Genomic DNA, 18,133 nt, shown 5'->3' on the forward strand with positions numbered 1-18,133 from the left:
GCTGGACATAGTTTGTAGTGAGTTCCAAATTCCACGGTTCTGTGCCGCATGAATCCAGCGGCGACCTGTGACGCGCTTCATTTCGTCTGTCCACCTCGTTCGATAGACCAACGCTGCGCTTACCAGTGCGGATCTGCCATTCAAGCACCTTGGGACCCAAACGTCCACCCCTTCTTCGAACTATGTACCCGGCCCATTGCAACTTCAGCTTCGCGACTCGTTGAGCTGTCGGTAACCCTGGTCCTTCTAAGAATCTCCACAGTTCTAATTTGATCGCGTAGAGACACTCCGAGCATAGCTCTCTCCATCGCCCGCTGAGAGACTCTGAGCCTTCTTATGAGGCCCATGTTTAAGGACCATGTTTCTGAACCATGGCAGGGTGATTACCGGCAATAATTATACAAAAGTGACGTTCGACAGCAACAGACAATTGATCGAAAGTAGCTAGTGAGAGATACGTAATCAGACTGCGGGTTTTTTTGACTTCGGTTTTAATGGTTAACATTCTAACTCTATACTGAGTTGAAGCAGTAAAAACAAACACAGAGTTAGCTAGCTATTACTGTCACATGTCTTTTGTGTTTTGAGCACGTTTTAAATAATATTCATTTTGGTTATTTGATTTTTGAAGCTATTCTTCAATTGCATTGTTAAAACAATTAAAAAGTTTGTTTTCCCTGTTGTCAAATAACCTCTCTCATAACAATCAATTTTATCATTACTAATCCGGAATCAGTAAAAGTAATTAGAAATTTAACCGTACAATGTCGGCGGGTTAAATGTTTTAGTCCCTTACAGTTGGTGGCACAAGACATGATTAAAATTGAACCCTTAGCAGCTAAGTTAACCAAAATAACCAAGAATGGTACAACCAGGCCTCACTCCATCAATAATATATTTACAAATTCAAGAATATAATAAATCAGTATTAATATGTCCGCAAAATGAGAAAGTAAACGATGTATTGACAAAGAAAGAATGCCAGTTTCTTTCTTACATGTCTCAAAGTTTTTTTACATTCTTTATCTTGCCTTGTTGGCTTTACTTAACATAATGTGCCCTTAAAACAAAGATTTAAATCGTAGATATGCTCAAAGTGTTTTTATGTTTAATATTAATATATGTTAGAACCGTACTCCTCTTATAACTTAGCACAGCTACGTGTTAATAGCTGAAAATAAGACTTGCAGAAGGAATATCGATACAATGATATTTTTACTAATATATCGATTTAAAGATGTTTTTTTTACGGTATTTCGCAAACGCAATAAATATGTTTATTTCTTTATATATAGGTTCAGTATAATTTGTCCCCTAAATAATACAGGAGATTTCACCATTCAAAATGTAGCGAGCATATCTAACAATTTAAGTATTTGCCTTATAATTAGCCATATATATACTATTATACATAAATAACGGCTGAGGTCTAGTTGATTTTCGCCGTTTAGATAATATAAAATCTAGATAACAGTTTTTTCAACAGGTTTAAATTCACGGAATTTATCGTTCCGTTATGTGCCGTTGTTTATGTATATATGAATATACTCACGACAGTTCCAACTCAACACGATTTTTTTTTTTAATTCAACTATTTTAGAGACATTTAATAATATAAATAGCGTGCGAGGCACTTTTTAATATTATAATAATATAACATTGGATATTTTAAATTTTGTAGAAAAATGTATACATAATTTATAATATTGAATTATAGACATTTTGATTTTTTTATAAACTAATTTAGTAGTTAGATTGTACTAAACAAATTCAAGTTTGTAGCAAGTTTTATTAACGTAGAATTAATAATATTAAAATCTGATAAGTCGGGTTTGATGATAGACTCATTAGCACCAATATTTCGGGCATTACTTCATAGTCTCACAGTTGATTAGAATTAGACATGCCTTAAAACATTGGGTATTTAAATATAAGACTTTTATCGAAAAAAAAAATTTATCCACTACAAGTTAGCCCTTGACTGCAAACTCGCGTGATTCTAAGTGATGGTGCAGTCTAAGATGGTGGCGGGCTAACCTGTGAAAAACGTGCGTGAATAAGATCCATAGACGCTGTTCCAATGCGGAATGGTAGGCTTTAGTGTTTATCACCATTTAAAGTTATAAATAATAACTATTGCGAGGCACGTGGGTGGAAAGCCTTCATGTCTCAAGCGGCTGGTACTTGTAAAGTACAAACAATACAACCCTGACCCATGAAAACAGTCTATTAAAACCCTAAGGTTTCTACGCGTCATCGTACCGGAACGCTAAATCACTTGGCGGGCACGTCTTTGTCTGTAGGATCAGACCAGAGAAATTTCAGAATTATAAGTTTTTAATTGCTTCCGCTGGGTATTGTACCTGGGACCTTCCACTTATAAGACCACAGCGATAACCACTGCGCCGGGAAGGTCGTCAAAACTTGTTTGTTGGAATCTACTGTGCGTTCCGATGCACTGTGAGACTTCATGACTATGTAATTGAATCTGGTTGTTAATACCAAAACGGAATCAAACCCCAGCCTACCCTAAGAGCAGTGGCGTGCACTTCATACATGCACAAAAGCACTGCATACCCTAAAATTTTTGTATGAATCAAAAATGCGAAGGATTTTTCCATTTTATGGCACCTTCCTTCTTTTTGCACACCCTGGTAAAAAACCCTGTGCACGCCACTGGTTGTGCACACCTAAGAGTATTTTAATGTAATTTTGTGACCGATTTACTTCGCTGTTTTTTATTTTGCATCCTTAGAATAATGGTACTACGTGCAAGAGGTTGCAGCCAACTTGATGAGTTTCGTTTAGTAACTGGGCTGCAAGAGCCTGCAGTTTAGTATACAGATTATATAAGATTTGTTCACTCGCAATCGAGTCGAGTTTTCGACTGTGGAAATACCTTGAACATCTGAGTAAAATTGATCTTATTTGCAATGTGTTAAAGCTTAAAGGAGAGTGCCAGAACACGGTTTCGTTAGGTGCCTCATTCAAATTGGTAGCCTTAACTTCGACGGTAAAAAAATCTAAAATTCATTAGTGCTGTTACTTCGATTTTACAGAGTTTATAAACAGATTTTACAGACTTGAAAACGACTGCTAGAATGCTAGCGAGCAAAACTTGTGCAATCCGAATTAAACGTTTTGTCGTCGTGGAAGTTAGCGAGTGCAGGTAGTTGACTATATTACATCCCGTTAACATTACAGTCGGCTAAATTGTAGTGGAAAAAACAGAAAAAAAAAGTGACGCACCAAGTAAAATACGTCCTAAAGTTCTAGGACCGGCAGGCGAAAGCACATAACTAAAAAAAAAAAAAAGTGTTTAATACAACAAAAAGATTGATTTTTAACTTCCCAACCCGCCAAATAAGCCTTTATTGGTGCACCCATAGAAATCTTAATTACCGGTGGTATTCACTACAAACAGACAGACTTGACGTTTCAAAAGTGCATATAGAGTAAGAATACTAAAAATCAATGAATTTTGAATTTTTAAACTAGAAATGCCCTGTAGTATTTTAACTGAAAAAACAAAATTTGTAGCCGAACGACTGCGGAGTGGAAATACCTACCTCGCATTAGTAGCCATACAGTGCTATTTTTCACATCGGCGTACACTTGTTGTTTTTTTTATTCCACTACAAGTAAGCCCCTGGCTGCAATCTCACCTGGTGGTAAGTGATGATGCAGTCTAAGATGATAGCGGGCTAACCTGTTAGGGAGTATGGTAGTCATACCCCTAATTGGTTTTTAAGCGGAATAGCACTGGAACACTGAATCGAATAGCGGCACGTCTTTGTTAGTAGGGTGGTAACTAACCACGGCCAAAGCCTCCCACCAGACCAGACCAGAGACAATTCAGAAATTCCCAAATTTCCCCTGCCGGTAATCGAATCTCGGGACCTCCTACTTAAATTCATAGCGCTCACCGTAACGCCAGGGAGGTCGTCAAGATTTAAAAATAACAATAAAGTCGCTAACTGTTACAGATGTTTTGTTAAAATTCGAGTGCTGCGAGTGTCATTTGCGTAACGCGTAAAAAACATTTTCAGTGACGGTTTTTTTTTTTTTAATTTAGTCGCTAGTTTCTGAAACATGGCTTTTTGAGGTATGTGCCTTGGTCTGCCGTAACTACCAAATATCATGAAGTGTAATAAGGATTTAAACGCATGTTTCTATATTATAGATTGTTCCACAATTTGCAAGTGCGCGGTAGAAATGGAAAGTATTATTGCTGGTTACGTGTATAACGTTGAATTCACATGAGTCTTATAACTATTGTTGTGAGCGGCGATCACGAGCCGAACTCCTTCGTTTCGCTGTCGATTTCTTCGAACACGTAGCCGCCCCGACCGTCCATTTGCAAGTAGTGGTCGTGGTGCGCCCACAAAGACTTGCGGTGGGAGACCGTGAACAGAGATATACCCATCTGAGGAGCAACAGACGGAACATTGTTAAAAGAACCTTATTACTGTATACTTAAAGTTCAAAGTCGCTAGCAAAGTAACGCGTAGGTATTGACTTAAATACGAAATACCTACGAGATAATAAAGTAATTCTGATAATCCTTTGCCGTGTGGTGACGGCAGATCAGAGTACAGTTGTCACCACCCCTCTTCATCCCGCAGGTGTCGCGCGGATAATAAAAAGCGGTGATAGCGCAGTGGGTAGGAACTCGACTACACTTTCGGGGGGCCGAATTCAAATCCCAGCACGCACCTCTGACTTTTCTAAATTGCTTCTATGGTGAAGGAAAACATCGTGGGGAAACCTTTATGGCTGAGAGTTTTACATAATGTTATCAAAGGTATGTGAAATCCACCAATCCGCACTGGGCCAGAGTGGTGGACTACGGCCCTAACCCCTTCTCATTGTGGAAAGACCCGTGCCCATGATGATGAAGACAATGATCGATGTTGTAAGTGATAATTTAAATCGTAAATAAATATATGAACGCCGATCGGCGCAGTTTGCAGCGTCCGCTTTGCTTTCTGAGTCCAAGGCCGTGGGTTCGATTGCCACTACTGGAAAATGTTTTGTGCGATGAGCATGAATGTCATTCAGAGTCTGGGTGTTTATATGTATATTCTAAGTATTGATGTATATTATTCATAAAAATATTCATCAGTCATCTTTGTACCCATAACACAAGCTACGCTTACTTTGGGGCCAGATGGCGATGTGTGTTGGCGTAGTATATTTATTTATTTATGTGTTTATTTAGCAAAAACACATACCGTGAAGACATTACAGGGTTTGATTAAAGCTACAGCAGGGCTAGGAGACAAAAATTATATCCCCTGGGGATACAATAAACGTGTCATCCTGCTAAAGCACGGGAAAAGGGAATAGGAGAAGTTTACCCCCATTTAATATTACATATATATTATTTGGATATTATTTCCACTTGTGCGACAGTGCTCTGAGAGTTGATAAAGCTGAAGGTAAATTTTTATCCTTTCCCCGGAGAGATAATTTTCTCCTGCCCATGCTTGCCGTGTTGGTTGTCCAATTCCTTATTTATATCTATATACAAAAAAGAGAGTTGTGTTAGTTACACCATTTATAACTCAAGAACGGCTGGGTCAATTTTTATGAAATTTGATATTTTGCATTTCTCTTAGACTGGAATAGGATAATAACAATTAAAATATAACATTCATAAAAAAAAAATGATCTGCGATACGAAATTCGCCGGGACAGCTAGTTTATTATATATTTTCCAACACACCTCTCGACAGTACTGGTACATTTGACCTTCCACGTCAACGGAGACGGCACTCGTACACTCGTCCAGGATCGCGAATTGCGGGGCGTGGTAGAACAAGCGGGCCATCTGACATACAAATCACGAAGAAATATTAAGTGTATCTATATTATAATTATCATTTAATATTATAAACAGGAAACATTTGTTTGTGCTGAATAGGCTCCGTAACTACTGAACCGATGTTATTCAGAAAGGCGACTTGCACAACTGAAAAATGTTTGTGAAGTCATCTTAGTACCCATTACACAAGCTACTCTTACTTCGGAGCTAGATGCCGATGTGTGCACTGTCGTTGTATATTTATTTATTTATTTTTCAAAATGAAGTTTAGTTATCAGGATGTAACAGAGGCTAAAAATTATTTTAAAAAAATCTTCAGATCTTCAAGAGCCAGACCCAAAGGAGCAACATTTTGCCTATAATAACCAAAATGTTGAAAATCAATTAGAATTGTGTGCCGGGGTTCGGACTCTGACCCCCTGCATTGCTGTAGTCCTTAACAATAGGCTACCAACACTTCAATGTCGATACAAATATCAGAGAATTATGTCAGCCATACTGGTAGGTATAACTTTGGCTTTAATACTAACTTTATCAAATAACTATCAAAGTCAAAAAAAATATAATTATTCAAGTGGCACTTTTGATAAGAATTACACGGTAGTGAGATAATGGCGATAACCACATTCGTAAACTTAAAACTAAAGCTAAGTCAAAAACAAACTCTGACACTCACAGCTATCCTCTGCTTCTCTCCACCGGAGAGAACATCCATCCAATCTTCGACGGCGTCCCAGCCCCCTTCCCGATTGGTCAGGTAAGACAACTGTACGATCTCCAGGAAACTGTTCAGCTCTTCATCGGTACGCCCACGACGTAACATTTCCTCTCGCGTTTGCGGGTAAATAACCTAGAATTGTTATTTTTCTTTAAAGAAATGAAGAACCTGTATACGAAACGTTTGAAACTTGGGTAATAGACTCCTGCGACCTGTATAAGAGAGGAACTAAACTTGCATAAAAGACACTTGCGATCTGTATATAAAAAAAGTACTAAACTTACGTAAAATACCCTTGTAACCTGTGTACGAGACGTACTAAACTTGGGTAAAAGACCCTGCGCCCAGAATACGAGACATTTGAAACTAGCAGAAAAGACCCTTGAGATATGTATACGGGACGTACAAAACTTGTGTAAAAGACTCTTGCGACGTGTATATTATACTGTACTTAACTTGGGTAAAAGACCCTTGCGACCTGCATAAGAGACGTACTAAATTTACATAAAAGACACTTGCGATCTGTATATGAAAAGGTATTAAATCTGCGTAAAATACCCTAGTGACCTGTATACGAGACGTACGGAACTTGCATAAAAGACACTTATTTTCCGTATACGGGACGTACTGAACTTGCGTAAAAGACTCTTGTGACGTGTATACGAAACTGTACTAAACTTGAGTAGAAGACGCTTGCGACCTGTATACGAGGCGTACTAAACCTGGGTAAAAGGCCCTTGCGACCTGTATACGAGACGTACTAAACTTGCATACAAGACACTTGCGATCTGTATATGAAAAGGTACTAAACTTGCGTAAAATACTATAGTGACCTGTATACGAGACGTACGAAACTTGCATAAAAGACACTTATTTTCCGTATACGAGATGTACTGAACTTGCGTAAAAGACTCTTGTGACCTGTATACGAGACGTACTAAACTTGCATAAAAGACACTTGCGATCTGTATATGAAAAGGTACTAAACTTGCGTAGAATATCCTTGTGACCTGTGTACGAGACGTACGAGACGTCGTTTAAACTTGGGTAAAAGACCGTTGAGACCTGTATACGAGACGTACTAAACTGGCATAAAAGACACTTTAAGTGAGAGCAAAGTGAGCGCTCTCTTGTAGCTCGGGATGCCATGTATTTTATATTTAAAAGTAAATGTTGCAAGCAATAAAACATGAACCTCCAATCCCGCTTCCTTGTCTTCGACTTATGAAGGATGACTTTAGCAATAAGACCGTCTTTGCACACAACTGTAAAGCTTTTCAATAAAGTTTTCTAAATAACCAAATATAAAATAAATCATTCCTTAATGTTTTAAAAATAAACATGAATAGTTTAAAATAAACGCTGCTTCACTAACCTGATCTCTAAATGTACCCAGAGTCATATACGGTCTCTGGGGAACGTAGAACAGTTTGCCTTTGGGCGGCTTGGTGAGTGTTCCACCAAATATTGGCCAAAGTTCACCCAACATTCGGAACATAGAAGATTTGCCGCATCCATTAGGACCGCACACTAGTACGTTGATGCCGGATCTAAATGGAAACGGATGTTTTTTTTTTAATATTTTTTCAAGTTTTTTGTACATTTAAATGAATGTGTAGAATATTGTACAAGTTTATTACTGTATATGGTTAATGTCCTTAATCAATAAATAAATAGCTCTCAGTGAGAATGGGTGCCGAGTGTGAGATTTCCCAGAGCGCCACCTAGTGGCAATTTATATACTGTTTCCCAGTAGTAGTGGTAGATGGCGCTGCTTCAATCTATTTGAGAAAGTGTGTGGGTATATTCCGTATAGGCTCCGAAACGGCTGGACCGCTTTCAATGAAACTTTCAGGGAATCTCCGGATTGACCTGGCGAGTAATCCTGTAAAGTTTGGTGACGATCGGAGCACTCTATTTTTGAACTGTCAAATGCAGCTTTTATTTACTATAATGATATTCTATTGTTGGGTGTACATGAGTGTAGATAATGATCTTCACCCGCTCGAGAAGAGAATGAATACGGAGAGAAATAAATGATTTAATATATTATGAGACTTAAATTAAAAATTTAATGATGTAAGTTTATTGTTTAAATAAAATAAAGCAAAATCTAGCCCGGCGAAGCGGGCTGGGTACGCCAGTACCATATAAATCGTAGTTAAGTTCCACGTGATCGTAGAAGTAGGGCATGCAAGGAGCATGTCGTGCGACGTGACGCCCTGTGTCGTCGACCTTTGGCGTAGGTGTCCTAATGTGCCTGTAGCTACATAGGCAATCACATCCTTGAGAGCGGAACACAGCAATGCGGATTTTTTTTTTTTAATTCTCCAACGTTCCTTGGAGCAACCCTTTTCCTCAGACAAGGTGGTAGGTTATACATCTGGTTTACTATTTAAGACCGAGCCGATTAAAAGCGGCTTGTCCGGGGAATTAAATATTTTTTTTATAAAAAAATTATTTGTAGTATTATTTAATAAATAAATTTATTTATTTATTTCCCCGAACAAGCTGTTACAAAATTATCTACTACAACTTAAGAAAGCACTAGAAAAAATTAAATTAATACGCATGTAATAAATAAAACGTACAAACTGATACTATAAACCAAACATTTTTGTAAAACCTGCAGTCTGTTCTTCTCTTTTTTTTCTAATTCTAAGGTTTCCTGGCAGAGAGCGCAGGTAAGCGATAAGGCCGCCTTTGTATTCTACTTCTTTTTTCATGTTTTTTTTTTTCTTGTATATATTCTTGATGGTTTGGTGCACAAATGAAGTGTGATAATAATATTAAACACTCACTTCACTTCGAAGGTCAGCTCCTTTATGAGGATATCTCCATTGGGTGTGACAAGTGGAACTTTATCGAACCGGATGATCTTGTCCTGGTATACGATGCGACCTGCGCCCGGTGTCAACGCCATTGGTGGAACTACGGACAGACAAAAGGTTAGGTGATGAAATACAACCTTTCTTTCATCCTTCATCATCACCATCATCACATTATTACCGGCCCACTACGGAGCACGGGTCTCCTCCCACAATGAGAAGGGGTTAAGGCCGTACTCCACCACGCTGGCATAGTGCGGTTTGGTGGACTCCACACACATTCGAGATCATTATGAAGAACTCTCAGGCATGCAGGTTTAATCACGATGTCTTCCTTAACCGTTGAAGCAAGTGATATTTTAATTACTTAAAACGGTGCTGGGATTCGAACTCGGTGCCCCGAAGGCGAAGTCGAGCTCCTACTCAATGCGCTCAGCATCCTTTCCTTTCATCCTTACTTTATAATATACAGATAAACACCCATACACTGAAAAAAAAGCATGTATGTTCACACACACACATTTTCCAGTGTTAGGAATCGAACCCACAGCATTGTACTCAGAAAGCGGGGTCGCTGCCCACTGCGCCAATCGGCAGTCGAGTGAATAGTATTTCAAAGTAGTTGGTTATATCCTAAGGAAAACAAGTAAAGTTAACATCTCAAAATTAATTATATGTATATGCGACGTAAAGAAAAGGCATTAGTATGTAGGAGGTAAAAAAAAAAACTTACTACCACCATTGCTATGCCTTTCGACCATGGTCCGGCTGTAGTTTCCTTTATTGACATCTTCTAGAACGTTCTTCAGTTGCGTCACTCTCGCAGTCAAACCGGCCAGTTTGCTAAGCTCTCTACCAGAGAGAACCAAACGGCCGATTCCCTCCGCCATTTTGACGAGCATACGTCCATAAGTGTAATAATGCTGAAAATGTATGTATAGTTTATTGATAGAATAGAATAGAATTTGTTTATTTATTTATTATACTCTTTATTAACATATACAAAATATATAACATATAATAAGAACAGAAACATAAAGAATGTAACATTTATATTTATTATATTCATAAAAATATTCATCAGTTATCTTACTACCTATAACACAAGCTACGCTTACTTTGGGGCTGGATGGCGATGTGAGTATTGTCTTAGTATATATATTTATTTTATTAAAAAGAAAACGTTTTTTTTTCATCTGTCAAGTGACAGTTTACGAGTCTTTGCGATCCGCCGAATCGATGTCGTAATTTTAGACGTTGCATTACGTCTTTACACATTACATAGGATTTCTTGATTTAAATAATACGTTAAGCTAGGACTTTTCAATCTATGCACCTCGAAACTTGTACTTCAAGAAAAAAAAGAAAACTATTTTTTTTAAAGAATTTGTGCAGCGGATCACCAAGCTCAGCCACCACATAGTTGGGGTAATTTTTTATTATTTTTTCTAAATTTATACTAATATTTACTATGGTTATGGTGATTATTTTGGTTGTATGTATTAATTTTTTTGTTACTTATTAATACTGATATTTCTTCCAACTGTAGTTTTCTAAGCACTTTAATATAAAAATATAACACTAGATTACCCCTAGAACTATTATAACGGTAAAACGAGTGTCAAATAATTAAAATTGGAATTTCTAAAAACCACTATACCGACAAACATTGTAATTATCTATTTTTATGTGCTGTTTTGGGTTGGAAATTAACTGATAAAGGAGAAGCAAAAAAATCTGCTACTTATTTAAATGCGTCAAGATTAAAATTTGGTCTTCCTCATATTTCACCGATCATTCTCAAAAGCGCGTCTCTTCCACACCACGTGACTTTGGCGAAGTAAATCGTACCCAATTGGTACAAACGCAAGCCATTAAAAAAAAAACACTACATCATTAGTTCAAGAGACACTCATATGTCACATTAGGCGCTTCAGATCAAAATTTTAAGCTGTCATTTGATTGATGACAGTCTAGTGTTAAAAGTAGAGGAAAGTTTCTAGGACAACCAGTCCAGTGTTAATAAAAGAGGTCAGTTATGTTACGTAAATACATACCCTAAATCTGTCTTGCTCAGTACCCGTAGTTAATAGATTATGATCCTTCACGAAGAAGGGCCGCGATACTGCGTAGAAGCCAACTGTGATAGCAACATCTGTAAAAAAGTGAGTCAATGTCAACATCTGTAAAAAATGAGCAAAGAGAGCCAAAAACAATTTAATTGTTTATGGTTGTGTGTGTATATTTTTTGTGTACGTTTTCAGATGTATATGTAGGTTTTTGTTATCTCGCGACAGGCTGTCGAACGGCGTAAATCTGGCAATCACTGCTGTCAAACGTCGCTCCATTCAACAAATAAAGAAAAGTAAGGTTTGACAGCAGTGATTGCAGGATTTACTTATCAAATAAGTGTATTGTCATCAGTCCTCGATACACCTACAAAGTTTGAACGAAAAACGATCGTTTGAATAATCAAAATCAAGTCTAAAGGAGTCGCTTACAAACATACAGGTGGAGCGATTAAGCGTGTAATAAAAAAACCACTTACATTTAGCCACAATGTTGTCGATGAAGCCCATGCCAACGCGGAAGTTGAGGAAGTTCCTCAAGTGCCGCGTCAGCTTGTAGAAACTCGCCAGAAGGGTCAGTTGCTCTCGATGGTTGCCCTGATCAATCAACCAATCAAATCGTTATTTGAGTAAATATGATAACAAGCGAAATTTCCAGTCCAGACCAACGCTGAGATTTCCAGTGTCGCCATTCCAACACATTTTTTAAAGTTAAAAAAAATTGAAACCCCGACGTATGTGTGCGGGCGTTCGTGCGGGCCTCGTAGCTCCCGAACGGATAAACCGATTTCGATTATGTTTTTTTTGTCGGGAGTGTTCTTAGTTATGTTTGATGAAAATCGGTTCGAGATAGCCTCATATTTTCTTCTCCAACTTCCTCAATATGGGTATGAAGTAAAAGTGCTTGATTAGGAGAAGAACTCTACGCGAAATTTCGTATCCAAGATGGCCGCCACCACAAAAAGGCGGTTTACCTTTTTTATCACAGCTCCTTCTATATATACCTCGAAAACAACTTGCAACTGCCGAGGGTTTTTTAAATTTCGGATTTTATAAATCTATAATTATAATTGACAGATCAAGCAGATGGCTTATCTAAGGTTATTTTAAACAAAACTTTAAAGGAAAAAAAACTGTCCCCACGGGATTAGTAAAAATTCGTAATAAACGCGGACGAAGAACTTGGCCAACAGCTAGTTCGTAATAATTTAATTAACTTACTTGATAGAACGCGATTTCTTCAGAGTTTGTGATGAGCCGCGAGTTAACGTATCTGAATTCACCTTCTAACTTCTGTTCCTGTACAGTCATTCGAGCTAAAAAAAAAAAGGAACAGGTTAATTCATATTCAACTAGGCAATGGGTAATCCCAAGCACGCACGTCTAACTTTTCGGAGTTATGTGCGTATTTAATTGAGGCATTTAAAATGTCACTTGATTTAACGCTTCAGAGGGAGCTTGTGAGGAAACGCATGCTTGGCAGGAGGAAGATAATACTTCAGAGGATTTAGAGATATACTCTTTACTCTCATTGAGACTTATCTCTGAAACCGAAATGCTAAATTTTTTGAGTAAACCATTGCCATAGTTTTTACTGAAAGAAATCAGATACAGCCCTAAAAGCACATGTAAAAGTAAAATCAAATGACTCCTGTCCCTTTAGTAGGTACAGTACGATTTAAACTTAAATGCGTCTGCGTGAAGTTAGCAGACGTGCGCTGTTACCCTCCCCGCTACACCCGACAACCAAAATGTGTGTGGTGCGCAACGTCGTGCTCAAACTTCAGGGTACTGTACGCGTCGCGTAGCGTAGGTACTGTGTACGTGTCGGTCTTTTATCTTCAATAGGGTTGTCATAAGTGAACACTTAGAATGTTTTGCATTCGTTTGTATGGAAAAATGAATATGCTTCTTTTAATTTAATATTTTTACAGGGTGATTCCTTGTGAAATATACCTTTGCACCCTACAACATTATTTCGTATTTCCGTTACACGTTGTATTGCTTATGACACTAACAAATAACCAGTGGCGTGCATAGAGGGTATGCAGGTGATATAAAATGAAGAAAATCTCCTGTACGAGTTATAAATACTAAAGGGTAGGCTTTTTATACCTTTGAAAATGCTTATCCTTAAGTTTTTTATAACTCGTACTGGAGATTTTCTCAATTTTATATCATCTGCAAACCCTATATGCTGCAAATAATGTAGTTTTCTACTCGTAAAACATTTTCAAAATCGTATCAGTAGATCCAGTGATTACCCCCAACAATCTTACAAACTTTACCTCTTTATATAATTAGTATAGATTAATGTTATGTTTGTAGAAAATCGTTCAAAGATGGCCGGCGCCACAAAAAACATATTATTGTACATCAAGTGGTGCTACGTATGGTATACATAGACAAACAGCTACAACATCTAAGAAAGATTAATTATTTAAAGATAATATAGCTATTTTATTACCTGTAGGTTTTCTTAGATAAGTGAGGAATATACCGGAGAAGAATAGGTAGGCCATCATGATGCCGGGTGTCTGTAATAAAAAAAAGAAATGATCTATAATGAAATCTATATAGAAGTAAGCGTTACTTTTTGTATGTACAATAGGCAATTAGATTAATGTCCTTATTAAAATAAACCGACAAACTGCGAGTTACACTTTTTTTTTTTTATAAAGTCAAAGTCAAAGTCAAAAATATCTTTATTCAAGTAGGCCCATAGGTGGCACTTTTGATGCGTACATAAGAATTACACGGTAGTGAGATGATGGCGATAACCACATTCGTAAACTTAAAACTAAAGCTACAAGGGTTCCAACGCGTCCTGGTCTAAGAAAAAGCCCACAACAAACTTAGCCGGGTGTTTTTTTTTGTTATCACGATGTCATTTTAAATATTATTATAATTGACAGACTAAGAATTGATGGCCGATCTAAAGCTAACCGGTTCTTAGAAGCATTTAGTCGCTCGGTGGACGCGATGGTTGTTAGCCACCTAAAGTGTAAGTATCATAATGTCCAGCGTTAGAAGGTTATTTTTTTTTTTTTGTATTTTATTTATTAACTCATTACACATAATATACACCACAGGTCTTAATTTAAAGGTTTAAGCATAAACTTATAAGAATTTTTCCGTACACCCAGCCGTTGACAAATTCTTGCTTTGTTAGTATAATAGTTTAGTATATTAACATTATTATTAAACTCTTTATTTGTATACCACAACATTAACATATTTAAAATATAACAAAAACAGAAACATCGAAAGAAGTAGTAATACAAAAGGCGGCCTTATCGCTTAATAGCGATCTCTGCCAGGCAACCTTAAACATTCACAATTACAAAAATCGTTACTTATTCACATTACCGTTTAGAATGGTCGACAATGATAAATGTAAAAACCTTTTGTTTACGTTCCATAATTTATATAGCTCAGTATAGGATATTATTATATATGAATAATGGGAACTCACAGAGGGTCCCAAATTGACTGTCAGTCTGTACAAGTATATGGAGATGTCCAACAATGGCTTGCTTATGTTACTGTAGAGGTCTATGACGGTGTCGCAGAACTTGTCTATATCCGTGGTCAAGAGTTGGTCCGCGTTCGATATCCGGTTGTCCAAATTCGTCACTTGGTAATATGTGAATCCTCTGGAAAGAAAAATGTGTTTTCACACCAATCGCACGACAATGCTTTATTACATAGCCTAGTATTTATAGGTCTAATTGAAAGGTCAAGTATTTCAATACATGCTAAAGGCTTAGCGTAAGTAATGTTGTTCTGGGGTCCCTAAGAGCTTTTATGATTAGGGACAACGCGCACGGCGTGTCTGAATAAAATCTGTTCATTCTGATATTGCTATCTCGCTCTAACGTATGATGGCGTCCCTGTCACTTAGCAGGGCCTTTGAAGCGCGAACCATAGAGAGATTGTAAAAAAAAATCCCTCACAAACTTGATTTTATTGCCTCGCGAGGTGTGAAAAGTAGAGTATTTAACTTAGGGTAAACGTTGCTTTCCTTTTGGGCGCCCCTAAAACGCATTGCAACACTCATACAAATTTTTGGAAATACAAAAAAACCTTCAATGACCTGATAACTATGTCCAATTTTGTTTAGTTTTCGCTTTAGGACAGTTCACTTGGCTAAGATTTCCATTCTCGCAAACGTGGTGTCGCTTTCGAGTATTGCAACACTGTAACGTCAAAGCAAAATGAACTTAATGATACTCATTTTAGAGTAGTGAATTTTGTTTTTTGGCAATAGCGTTTGCTGTGGAAGTTTGGACGAATTTGAGTTGTAAAACAAGGGATATAGATTTCATTTAACTCTTTCGTTATCGATTATCGATGGCCGAACCAATATAATATCTACCTTAACAATCATAAGACAATAGGTACTCACTTCAGGTATTGTTGATACAAATGCAATGAGAGATTGGTCCGCAATCGTAGTTTCACCTCACCTATACTCCACTTCAAAACATTATTTACTACTGATATCTGAAAAAAAAAACAAAATGTTTAGAAAGGGTAAGTGTAGTTTTCGTTGGTCTACGTAATCGAATTAAACTCTTCACTAGCTCAATATTTCAATAAAGAAGCGATCAGCATAGCTCGGAAAACCGATGGACGCTGGGGTCCCAAGTTACTGGAATAGCTTAGCGGTGGCAGACTCTCAACTCTACTGTAAAACGAGTAACATTAGGTCCATTTTACTTTGACGGTATAGTTTACTTAGCGATTGCAAGCGAGAAAATCTTGTACTAAGGATCTTGTACGGAAACGAAACGAGACGCAAGGAGCCGCAAGCGGACCGAGACTGTGGAATTTAAAACTGTTTATAAAACACCTATGTCCAGCCGTGGAGGTCAATCGGTTAGTATAATTAACATCGATAAATGATTCAAATTCAAAAATGTTTTATTCATGTACACCTTATCACAGGCACTTATGATGCGTTCATACATTTAACATGTTAACACTAATGTTATGTGATGGTGATAACTGCATTCGTCAACTTATAACTAAAGGAGGGTTCCAAACACGCGCTGGTCTAAGAATAGCCCACAACAAACCTAGCCATGTTAAAAATGAATAGATATTGTGAAGCGAACGTATATTTTCCAACAATTCGACCAACAAAAAAATCAGCGCCACCTCTGAGAACACCAAGGAACTACTACGGACACCGGATGAACTACCGACTACGTCATATTTTTGTCGTATAGTTTCACGAAAATACCGACTGATAGCCCATGTTAGTGATTCATTATAGCAACCAGCTGTTGGCCGCGTTCTACGTCCGCATTTTTTACAAATGCCTTGCACCGTTAGGACAAAAATTAGTAATTATTACTTTCTAACCTTTGATGAGTACAAAGGGTAGATGCCAAAACTCAAGTTGATCGGTTGCTTAAATAGGGCGTAATATACGACAATCAAACGTAAAAGCGTCGCATTTATAATTTTAAGTAAGGATTAGACGAAATCTATTTGTATTTAAAAACATTATTCTGTCTATAGTGCGGATATAATGAGAGTGAGGTACTAACTACCGTTAAACCTTTAACCTTTCCTTTGAATTAAACCTTTGCCATTCAAAAATAATTCATCATTATTATCGTATCTAACCTCGACATACTCGATGTTTTTTTAATTAAATTGAAACCTACGTAATTCTAAAACTGAAACCTTGGTGTTTACTTTATAATAGATTTTACACAACTCCACAAAGGATTTAAGTAGATACTTTGCATAGGCGGTATGACCATAATTTTATGTATATACACAATATTAATATATATTTTTGTAATTACACATATAGTATGACGATGCAACTTAAAGTGTTTGTGCACATTTTTTTAGCAAAGTCACTGTCAATAGAATGTGTATATTATGCCTAAAAGAAAATGTGTCAGTAGCAACTATATACCACTGCTTCCTGGTGGACTTACTACGTAATTTGTCCTAATAGTAGGCCACGTAGGTTCCTGTTTATCTTACTATGACTATATACTATTTAATTGAATTTATGTCCATAAAAATATAACAAAATTTTAAAAGAAAATGTACTGTAACAATATAAATATAAGAAGCAAAGATAAACTCGTTGTGCAGTTTACTAGGCTACATAAAATTGCTAATTCTTTCAAGGGCAATGGTTTATTATTTTATAACAAATTACCGAATGAAATCTTTTAAATGTCGCTCAATAAGTTTAAAGTTATAACATTTGATAAATATTTAGTCAGAAATATGGTTAAAAATAACACATTTTCGCTGTGAAGAACTTCGTAGATTTAAAAGAGTTTGAAAATTAAATAACAGTTGTTGAACATAATTTTGGGATTAACAAATTTATTTTCTGAATATATATTAGCTATTTCTATTATATATTCTATTTTTTTAACGTCTCTTATTATTTAAACAATTATTACTTTTTAATAATTTTAATTAATTTAATAATTTTTTTAATAATTAATTTTTAGTGTAAATTATTATTTAAAAATAGAACAAAATAGAATAAATAAAATAGTTATATGCTTAATAAATTATATGCTTTTTTAATATTTATAAAAAGATATTCAAACTAGAAAGTTATTGATTTTTTTCATAATAAGACATGTAAAAAAAAATAAAGTGTATAGTGTACATCGATCTGGACGCAATTAAATATAGCGTAGGT

At 36.6% G+C, this 18,133-nt stretch overlaps 1 protein-coding gene across 1 annotated transcript in view; it reads right to left on the bottom strand.

Annotated features, from left to right (window-relative positions):
* Positions 1–3,943: 3,943 nt before the first annotated feature.
* The window catches only part of LOC120625921 (ATP-binding cassette sub-family D member 3), a 30,792-nt gene continuing 16,602 nt past the window's right edge, over positions 3,944–18,133 (bottom strand). The window contains exons 4-15 of the mRNA XM_039893191.1: positions 15,851–15,948; positions 14,918–15,098; positions 13,910–13,979; positions 12,664–12,758; positions 11,922–12,039; positions 11,431–11,528; positions 10,107–10,296; positions 9,347–9,476; positions 7,921–8,095; positions 6,504–6,677; positions 5,729–5,833; positions 3,944–4,426 (exon numbers count right to left, since the gene is read on the bottom strand). Coding sequence (XP_039749125.1) covers positions 4,292–4,426; positions 5,729–5,833; positions 6,504–6,677; positions 7,921–8,095; positions 9,347–9,476; positions 10,107–10,296; positions 11,431–11,528; positions 11,922–12,039; positions 12,664–12,758; positions 13,910–13,979; positions 14,918–15,098; positions 15,851–15,948 — 1,569 coding nt within the window. The 3' untranslated portion in view covers positions 3,944–4,291. The remainder of the gene's footprint in view (positions 4,427–5,728; positions 5,834–6,503; positions 6,678–7,920; positions 8,096–9,346; positions 9,477–10,106; positions 10,297–11,430; positions 11,529–11,921; positions 12,040–12,663; positions 12,759–13,909; positions 13,980–14,917; positions 15,099–15,850; positions 15,949–18,133) is intronic.

This window comes from Pararge aegeria, chromosome 8, assembly GCF_905163445.1.
Source record: "Pararge aegeria chromosome 8, ilParAegt1.1, whole genome shotgun sequence".
Classification (NCBI taxonomy): Eukaryota; Metazoa; Arthropoda; class Insecta; order Lepidoptera; family Nymphalidae; genus Pararge; species Pararge aegeria.